The sequence below is a fragment of the Caretta caretta genome, chromosome 11 (genome assembly GCF_965140235.1).
Source record: "Caretta caretta isolate rCarCar2 chromosome 11, rCarCar1.hap1, whole genome shotgun sequence".
In the NCBI taxonomy this organism is placed as follows: domain Eukaryota; kingdom Metazoa; phylum Chordata; order Testudines; family Cheloniidae; genus Caretta; species Caretta caretta.
Window position 1 is genome coordinate 73,161,682 of NC_134216.1, and position 10,236 is coordinate 73,171,917.

Sequence of the window (10,236 nt, forward strand, 5' to 3'; positions counted from 1 at the left end):
GACTTTAGCAAAGCTTTTGACACGGTCTCCCACAGTATTCTTGTCAGCAAGTTAAGGAAGTATGGGCTGGAAGAATGCACTATAAGGTGGGTAGAAAGCTGGCTAGATTGTCGGGCTCAACGGGTAGTTATCAATGGCTCCATGTCTAGTTGGCAGCCGGTATCAAGTGGAGTGCCCCAAGAGTCGGTCCTGGGGCCGGTTTTGTTCAATATCTTCATAAATGATCTGGAGGATGGTGTGGATTGCACTCTCAGCAAATTTGCGGATGATACTAAACTGGGAGGAGTGGTAGATACGCTGGAGGGGAGGGATAGGATACAGAAGGACCTAGACAAATTGGAGGATTGGGCCAAAAGAAATCTGATGAGGTTCAATAAGGATAAGTGCAGGGTCCTGCACTTAGGACGGAAGAACCCAATGCACAGCTACAGACTAGGGACCGAATGGCTAGGCAGCAGTTCTGCGGAAAAGGACCTAGGGGTGACAGTGGACGAGAAGCTGGATATGAGTCAGCAGTGTGCCCTTGTTGCCAAGAAGGCCAATGGCATTTTGGGATGTATAAGTAGGGGCATAGCGAGCAGATCGAGGGACGTGATCGTTCCCCTCTGTTCGACATTGGTGAGGCCTCATCTGGAGTACTGTGTCCAGTTTTGGGCCCCACACTTCAAGAAGGATGTGGATAAATTGGAGAGAGTCCAGCGAAGGGCAACAAAAATGATTAGGGGTCTGGAACACATGAGTTATGAGGAGAGGCTGAGGGAGCTGGGATTGTTTAGCCTGCAGAAGAGAAGAATGAGGGGGGATTTGATAGCTGCTTTCAACTACCTGAAAGGGGGTTCCAAAGAGGATGGCTCTAGACTGTTCTCAATGGTAGCAGATGACAGAACGAGGAGTAATGGTCTCAAGCTGCAGTGGGGGAGGTTTAGATTGGATATTAGGAAAAACTTTTTCACTAAGAGGGTGGTGAAACACTGGAATGCGTTACCTAGGGAGGTGGTAGAATCTCCTTCCTTAGAGGTTTTTAAGGTCAGGCTTGACAAAGCCCTGGCTGGGATGATTTAACTGGGAATTGGTCCTGCTTCGAGCAGGGGGTTGGACTAGATGACCTTCTGGGGTCCCTTCCAACCCTTATATTCTATGATTCTATGATTCTATGACCCTGCCCAACGCCCAGGTGCATGCAGACGTCCGAAAGGGATCAGAGTCACCGGGAAATGCACACGCTGAAAAACCTGGAGACCTTGACGATGCCTCAACTGTAGCTCCAAAAGATATGGTAGGAAGTGGCCCAGGGGGGACTAGCTATAGTCCTGTGGCTATAAGTTGGCGTGTTTCAGCTGCAGCCCCAATGACTCAGTGGTGGAACACTCTGCCACTGTTAGGGCTCTGGGCTGGGACCCGGTGGAGCAGGGTCAGCCCAGGTCCCCCTACCCTAGCTCTGCCAGATGGCAACCTACCAACTCTCGCCAGTAATCCTTACTGCCCTGTGACTCAGGGTGAACCCCCTTGACTCTGGCTGCTAGGCTGGGTTTCCCTGCATACCAGGGTAACTCTACTGGCTCTGGCCATTAGGCCCAACTGCCCTGTGTACATGGGTAACTCTATTCATAGAATCATAGAATATGAAGGTTGGAAGGACCTCAGGAGGTCATCTAGTCCAACCCCCTGCTCAAAAGCAGGACCAATCCCCAATTTTTGCCCCAGATACCTAAATGGCCCCCTCAAGGATTGAACTCTCAACCCTGGGTTTAGCAGGCCAATGCTCAAACCACTGAGCTATCCCTCCCCCTATTGGCTCTGGCCATTAGGCCCCACTGCCCTGAGAAGCCAGGTAACTGTATTGACTCCAGACACTAGGCCCTACTGCCCTGTAAATCATGGGAACTTTATTGACCCCGGCCACTAAGTCTCACTGCCCTGCAAACCAGGGTTACCCTGTTGATTTTAGTCCTTAGGTCTTACTACCTCAAGGTAAAGGACAGCTGGAGGGATGGGAGGGAACTCTCCCTGCTCTGGATGGGGACACCCACCCCATTGCATGTGGTGGAGAATGCAGGCAGTGATGAGGGCCTGCTGAGAGGCCTGTGTTGAGAAGCCCAGGAAGAGGGAAGACACCATTTCCACCATGGATACTTGTACCTCTCCACTTGGGGAATATTAGGCCTTGAGATGGAGTCAAAGAAAGTATTGAAATGGCTCTTGGAGAGCCAACAACAAGAAGCACACAAATAGCAACAGGTACAGCTGCCAATCAACAACCACAAATGATGTGGAGACTAGCCCCCCATCATCAAGCCCAGCAGGAGAGTCTTGTGCAGCAGATGGCGGCTTTACTGCAGCCAGGGGGCACTCCGACCACCATACTAGCAGAATCCGACCCTGGCTCCATGCCATCTGGACTCCTGCTGTAGCTTACCAAGATGGGACCTGGGGATGACTCTGAAGTGTTCCTAGTGACTTTGAGTGGGTGCCCACCACCACACATTGGCTCCCAGGGCACTGGGCCACCCACACTGGGCCTGCCCCGTCAGCTTATCGCAATCTTGACCACTTGGACGCACTAGATGATGATAAGGTGAAGGCAGCAATCCCAACCAAACTGGCATCAGACATGAAACATAGCGACAGTGTTTCTGTCGAGAGTGTTATCCTTCTGGGGCCAGACCAAGAGCAGTGGGCCAACGCCTCAGAGGTATCGCCTGGCGGTGGTTGGAACCTGACAAGTGGTCTGGGGCCCAGGTAGCAGAAACCATAGTCCTGTTGCACTTCACCCAGATCCCTGCAGGGGCAAGGAATGGGTGCGACGACACCAGTCTGTAACGCGTATGGATGCTGTAGGGCTGATGGAAGATTACTTGGCAGCAGAAGTGGGGAACCACGATACTGAAAGCCTGAAGTGTCAGTGGTACGAGATAAACTGGCTGGAACAAGCCCAGAGGATACTGACGCCCATCCAGAACCCCCACCAATCACTCAGACTTGACACAGAGGCTGATAGCTACTTGAGTCCTGCCCCGGCAGGGTGAAGTCCTCCGGGCGGGGACTGGCATGGTGAAAGTGGACCTGAGACCGTTGTTATGAGTGTGGACAAGAGGCATTTTCTGAAGGGATTGCCCCTATATAGATTATAACGGCAGATAGGGGTGGGTAATTAGCCCACGGGCCCAGAAGAAGGCCCCAGGGAAGCTCGGGTTCCCCGTGCATGTAAATGGAACACCCATGGTGGCTCTGATTGACTCCGGATGTAGTCAGACCCTGGTCTGAAGGGAGCTGGTCCCAGCCCCTAAACCAAACTGGTCCCAAATACACTTACACCTGGCTGTTAGGCTGGGCTGCCCTGCAAACCAGGGTTACCCCATAAATTTCAGTCCTTTGATCTTACCACCTCAAGGTAAAGGACAGCTGGAGGGTCAGCGTGAACTCACCCTGCATTGGATGGGGACACCCACCCTATCACAAACCCTCAAACAAAACCAATGCAATTTTTAAAGAGCCCTGCAATTCCAAACAATCATGTGCTTTGGTATTAAAATGCTTCTGTCAAAACATGGCAAATGAACAGCTCACACACTTCATTTTTTTCTCATTGGCGTAACAATGAAAAATCTTAATATAAAACAGTATCTCAAAAATATACTGTGGGGAAAAGATAAAACACATTCTGTATGCATTTCTATTTGTCTCCATTAATAAAACACCTATGTTCTATGCCACTGAGAATCAGTTATTATGTGTATTTTAACGGCATGGGCCAACAGTGCCAAATAAAATGAAAGCAACTGAGGATATTTTAAACAAGAATGATTAAGGCTACACTTTTGTTGGCCATGAAACTTATCTTGAAGCAGTTTAGTTTAAAAGCTACAAAAACATAGTGCTAATTTAAAACAATCGATGCAGAGACAGCTAAATTATGTTCAGTATCCAGGATTAAGTTGGTCACTTAAAGAATATAACAGGGAAAAAACCTGAAACCTTTAATCTGAAACTGTTTAAGTGCTATCGGCAGAAGTGAAAGTAAGCTGGTCTGGTCCGGCGTACCGGCAAGAGCCAGTACACTGTGCCGGACCGGCTTCCCCAGGCTGGCTCTTTAAAGGGCTCAGGGTTCCCCACAGTGGCCAGAGCCCTGGGCCCTTTAAAGCGCCGTCTGAGCCCTGCTGCTGGAGCCCTGGGGTAGTGGCGGCAGGGCTCCAGCTGTGATTTAAAGGGCCTGAGCTCCGCTGTGGTAAATCGCCCCTGAGTCCCGGGGCTCCCAGCTGCCTCTGGGGGTGATTTAAAGGCTCCCGGGTTCCCAGTTGCAGCTGGAGCCCTGGGGCCTTTAAATCTTCAGGTCAAGGCCACACCCCCTGCTCAGGGCTCCGGAGTACTGGTGTCCTTTAAATTACTTTCACCTCTGGCCATCAGTAGTATCAAATGTGTGTGTAAAGGTATGTCTACACTGCAATGTAATCCCAGGTTTAGTGGGACTCGAGTTAGGGAACCCTGGGCATGAGTATCGACACTGTATTTTAACCCTATGCTAAGACTTTTCTAACCCATGTTTGAACCTAGGACTCTGGCACCCACACTATAATGCACAGAGCCAAATAACCATATTGCAGAGTCCCTAGTGCCCCTCAAAATATAGCTGCTCTAGCCCTAGGATGATGGTGCACTGTGGGGAAACTTTACTGCCTGCCCTGCACGTTATCAGGAAGCAGCTCACTTTGCAAAAGGCTTGATGGGTTTGCTCTCCATTGCAAACTCAGGAGGCTCTCTGACAGTGTGCTTTGAGATCGGTGATCAGAAGAGAATGGGTTAATGCTGCCCTGAGCTGCTGCTCTTAGCAAAGGAAGGTGGCTTCCATTTTCAAAAGAGTGGATCGCAGATTGTTGGGATAGAGAGGACTAAGGAAGCTGTCCCATAGAATTGTGGGATACTTCCAACTGACTCCCGGGACCCGAGTCAAGCGGGACTGCATCTACACTGCAAAGCAATAGGGCTCAGATGCTGGGTTCCAGCTTAACTGGGATCCTGGGTCCAAGCCTTGGGTTAGCACAATTGCAGTGTAGACGCCAGGGGAGTTATGCCTGAGCCCGGGCCTTTAACATGGGCTTATGCTGCAGTGTAGACACACCCTAAGTAAACAAATGCATCAAAAACTACACTCATTTTGATCAGGAACTCTGACTTTAATAGGCAATAAACTGACTACTAAACTAGAGACGAGGTCGGGGAGGGAATATATTTTATTGGACCAACTTCTGTTGGTGGAAGGGACAAGCTTTTGAGCTCCACAGAGCTCTTCTTCAGGTCTGAAAAAGCACTCTGCGAAGCTTGAAAACGGGTCCCTTCCACCAACAGAAGCTGGTCAATAAGATATTACTTCCCCCACCTTGACTCTCTTATATCCTGTGGCCAACACAGCTACGACAACACTGCTCAATTAGATGCATCCTGAGCACTGAGATCTGGTATTATTAGTCTGCTATCTAGGCTTCCTAATAGATTTGATTCCTCTCGTTCCAGTATAGTATTCTGAATGGGAACAGATTCTGCTCCTCTGAGCTCTTCGGCTCAAGAGATAAAAATTAGTACTGAAAAGTAAGAAGAGGACAAGCCCAATTTGAAGACTATTGCGGCAGGAGATGCCATTGTACTGCCAGGGAATTACCATGCTGTCCTCAGAAACAGGGAGTGCTTCTCTCGCCAAAATTCAATCAAGCTAAAACACATCTGATCCTGGAGCTAACTGATTTTAGACAAGATTCCATGTGCCATATTTCAAATAAAAGGCTAAATACAGAACAGATATAAGAGATCTGGTGGAAGGGACATGCTCGGTCTTCTGGGACTTCTGCTTTCCAATGCAGGAAAATGTAGCACCAGATAAGCATGAAGTTTCAGAGGGCTTTTTACCTTCCCAGTAGCTTCCCTTAATATGAGTGTGAAGTGGCAGATCCACATTACACTGTGTTGGTGGTGAAAGTCCGTTTTAATGTCTGCAGGTGTGGGGGTGAGTGAAAGGTGCCGGCAACATGCAGGAATCAGATTTTCACAATAACCATTCCCTTATGCAATGAAACGATCTTCTTCTGCCAGCATGTTAACACAAAGGGTGAGATTTCCCTGCAGTGTGCACCTTGCTGGTCCTGTTGCAGTGCTGAAGGGAAAATGATGTATTTAATGGGAAAGGGCCCACTCCAGGCTCCCACCCTCCCACAGTTTGCTCTTACTGTTGAAGAAGTTCTTGGCCCTAAGGTAGCTGACACTGAGGCGCAGGATGGAGAGTTTATCCAGGGTAGAGATGACCTCTTCGGGGAAAGGCAACAAGCTAGCCAGCCGCTCCAGCTCCGAGTTCAGCCGATCCCTATGGCGCTTGGAGGGGTTCAACTTCACACCTTCTGGGGGTGGCGGCTTCACTCTGCCGGGGGGAGGAGCAAAGGAAGACACATCACAAACACACCTGCAGAGTTCACAGCACTCTCCAGCACACAGCAAGGGTGTGAGAGGGGACTATGACAATTGGCATTCCTGCGAGGGCTGCCAGACTGCCGACCTCCACTCTTGATTTCTTAACAGAATGGGAACTCTTACTTCAAGCCCTTATTCATTCCTGCTATTCATATGTTTCTAGCACCGTGCACCCTGATCCCCAGATGAATAACATATGGCCCCTGCCCCAAGCACTTACAATTAACCCCTTTGCATCAAAACAAGAATGAGCTGCAGCTGTTCTTCATGATCCCAGTCAAAGACCTGCCAATAGTGGGGGGGAAGGGCAGCGGGAGGGCAGTGGCCATATGTACACATGTGGGTAGAAAGCACAAACCTGAAGTTCATTGTAGCCTTCTGAAGATGTACCACATTATTTTATCAATTATAAAATAATTCGGAGTCTCACCACGAGAAAAGGCAAGGGATAACCTGAAATCCACACACTCCAGTTACAAAAAGAACATTTGTTTTTTTTTAAAGTCAATAAAATAACTAAGGCACCTCTTTTGATTCCAAATATCTGCCATGGTAACTTCTTTTAGGGCATGTTCACAGGATCCAATCTGGTCAATGGGACAACTTAAAAAGCCACCCTTTCCATCATTAATCTTTGGGAAGGTTATCAACTAAAAATAGGTCAGCCCTTGAAAGGACAACTATTGTTCACTAGTATCTTTTTCAAATGGAGGCTACTGATAATTTAAACAGGGTTCTTTATCATAACATGCCCCATGTGAAGTCTTTGAAACCTTTATATAAAACTTCCAGACCAACTGTGGGTGATAGCTCGAGCCTATCTTGTAGGGAAGATGTGACATATGGTGCAATAGCCATATGTATGCAGACCATACAACATGCAAATGTATGCAGACCATAGATCCTGCCTATGTTTTCAACAAATATCCTGCATAGGTTCTCATGAAAAGGACTTTTTTAAGGTTGGGGAGGGAGTTCATTGGCACCATTTTACCAAGGCAATTTCACCGTGCTGGCATTGCATCACAGGGCCTCATCAGGCTCAAACTCTGGCTTTTCCTCCTTGGCAAGGAACATCCGCAGCTGGGAAATACACATAGAAATCTAGTTTCAACCGCTGCCCAGCGGAAATACGTAGCAGCGGAGCTAGGGAGCGATGAAATGAACGAGGGGTTTCAAGAAAAAAAGAAAAAAGAGAGAGAAGTCGGCTTGTGAATGCTGCAATGGGGGGAAAGTCCGCAGGAGACAGACCGCCCGTAGCTCCGGGGCAGGCACTGGGGTGGGAGGCAGAGTCCTTTGGCAGGCGGGTTGGATTCATTCTCTCTCCAACCCAACACATGCTCTGTCAAGTTTTGGGAGCTAAAGGGGCAGAGTGCTGCCTGGAGAGCAATGCCACCTCGCCCCCACCCCGAACGTGCACCCCAGCTCCAGACACCCACCTCCCCGCCAGCCCTGTGCTGCTGCCCCCAAGGGAGAGCTCCCTGCCAGGGGATCGAGCCAGCGAGGCAGGTTCCAGCCTCCCCCTCCGGCTCCCTACTTACGTCCTCTGCACGGGCTTCCTCCTCTTGCGCCCCGCGTACATTGTCCCTGTCTCCTCGGAGCCGCCTGCCTGCCGGCTCAGCGCAGAAGAACCGGGGGACCCCGGCCCGCCCGCACCAGGCCACTCAGGGCAGCAGCCGGCTGCGCCTGGCTCAGCGCGCTGCGCCCAGGGCGCCCAGGGGCCGTGCCAGCCGGGGGCGCATCTTCTCCACAGCCGGCTGCTGCTGACCTCCGAGCCGCTGGCCAGGGGGCAAGGCAGCCCTAGCTCCGGGGCACCGCAGCCGCTTCTGGCCGGGCCGGGACTTTCGGGCTGCTCATCGCTGGGCAGGGCGCAGACACGGTCGCTGCCGCCGGGCTGCAAAACTCCCTCGCCAGCCAGCCGCGCTTATGCTGCTGCTCCAAGCGGCCCCGCCTGTCGCCCCCTGCAAGTGCGCTCCCAGCGGCTAGCGCACCCAGCCGCCGCCGCAGCACGTTAGGCGACCCCCAGTAGGCCAATGGGAGCAAGGAGAGAGCCGGCCGCCGGGCATCTCCTGGGAGCCGGGCTGCGCCTCCCTCTCCGCTGAGCAGGAGAGGAGGAGGAGGAGGGATGAAGGCGGGGAAGGCAGGCGGCGGCTCCGGCTCGGGCTGAGTGAAGCCTCCAGGCTTGGCTGCTGTTGGCGCAGGCGGGTCGAGGTCGGAGCAGGTACCTTGTTGCGTTGGGGCTGCGGGGGCAAGAGCAAAGTCCCAGAGCAACGAGGCTAGGAGAGGAGACTGGAGTGTTTCGCTTGCTACTGAAAGTCCCTGAAAGGGCTGGTTGCCAGCTGAGCCCCCTCCACACACACACTTGTGCCAGGCGAGAGATGGAAAAAAGGCAAGCCAGCCAACTGAAAATAATGCCCCTGGCTGAACGCTGTATTAGGACTGGATGCAAGAATGCTTTTTCATAGCCACAGGGACCACTGTGACCAGCTAGTCTGACCTGCATAGCACAGGCCACAGACCTGCCCCAACATCATTCCTCCAGCAGTCTTGATTTAACAATTGTCAGTGATGGAGAATCCACCACGACTCTTGGTAAGCTATTCCAGCAGTTACTTACTCTCACTGTTAAAAATGTACACCTTAATTCCAGTTCAAATTTGTCCTGCTTCAACTTCCAGCCCTTGGATCATGTTAGACCCCTCTCTGCTAAGTTGGAGAGCCCATTATCAAATATTTGTTCCCCACAGAGCTAGTTATAGACTGTGATTGAGTCACCCCTTCAACTTCTTTTTGTTAAACTAAATAGATTGAACTCCTTGAATTTATCACCCTAAGGCAGGTTTTCTAAGCCTTGTGGCTCTTCTCTGAATCCTCTCCGCACCAGAAATGGACCAAGTGTTCCAGCAGCCATATACAGAGGTAAAACAACCTCTCTACTCCTACTCAAGATTCCTCTGTTTATGCACCCCAGGATTGCATTAGCCCTTTTGGCCAGAGTATCGTACTGGGCTGTCATGTTCAACTATCCACCCAAATGTTTTTCAGAGTCATGGCTTCCCAGGATAGAGACCCCTATTCTTGGCCTACATTCTTTTTTCTTAGCTGTATACCTTTACACAAAGCGGTATTAAAACACATGTTGTTTGCTTGTGCCCAGTTGGCCAAGTGGTCCAGATCGCTCTGTATTAGAGACCTATTCTCTTCATTGCTTGAACTGAAAGCACAGTCCTTGGCTGCTTGTGCAAAAGGAATTTTTTTTGTTTTCAAGACATTTCACAAAATATTATTTTGAAAAAATGATTTTTTTTCATTTTCCCTCTCTCCATCTTTTTGCCACTGAGTGCAATAAACTTAATAATGTCCAGGCAATGTCCCTCCAACTTTTTCCTTCTTCCTCTCTAACTTTTCAAACCTTCTCCAACTTTGGAAAAGTTGCAAGGTAGCAAAAGAAAAAGAACAACTTTCTGGCACTTTTAAAACATCCTCAACTTTTGCGAACCATGCAGCCTTGATCCAGCCCCCTTGTACAATATTTTTTCCACAGGACCCAGACTCCAGAGTTTGGCAGCTGAATTAAGGTCGCCTGGGCAAGTATAAATCTGGCATTTCCCCATCTTTTACATTCTTAATTTTGAAACCTGAGTAACATTCTTTGTATGTAGTCCTTGTATGTAATTTCTGTGTATATTCATGTTTGGGACAAGCACCCAGAGACTGGTGTAAGTGCTTATGATCTAACTGAAACAGAAAAATAAAGGAAAAAATGCATTGCAAATACATTTT

The 10,236-nt window shown here is 49.9% G+C and overlaps 1 protein-coding gene across 2 annotated transcripts in view; it reads right to left on the reverse strand.

Moving 5' to 3' along the window:
* The window catches only part of LOC125644837 (aryl hydrocarbon receptor-like), a 146,430-nt gene extending 137,704 nt beyond the window's left edge, over positions 1 to 8,726 (reverse strand). Inside the window, exons 1-2 of one of the 2 annotated variants that reach the window (XM_048869403.2) lie at positions 7,995 to 8,704; positions 6,216 to 6,403 (exon numbers count right to left, since the gene is read on the reverse strand). In XM_048869403.2, the coding sequence (XP_048725360.2) occupies positions 6,216 to 6,403; positions 7,995 to 8,035 (229 nt within the window). In that variant the 5' untranslated portion in view covers positions 8,036 to 8,704. Of the gene's footprint in view, positions 1 to 6,215; positions 6,404 to 7,994 lie in introns of both variants that reach the window. The other variant, XM_075118164.1, reaches the window with a different exon arrangement.
* Between the last annotated feature and the right edge of the window lie 1,510 nt (positions 8,727 to 10,236).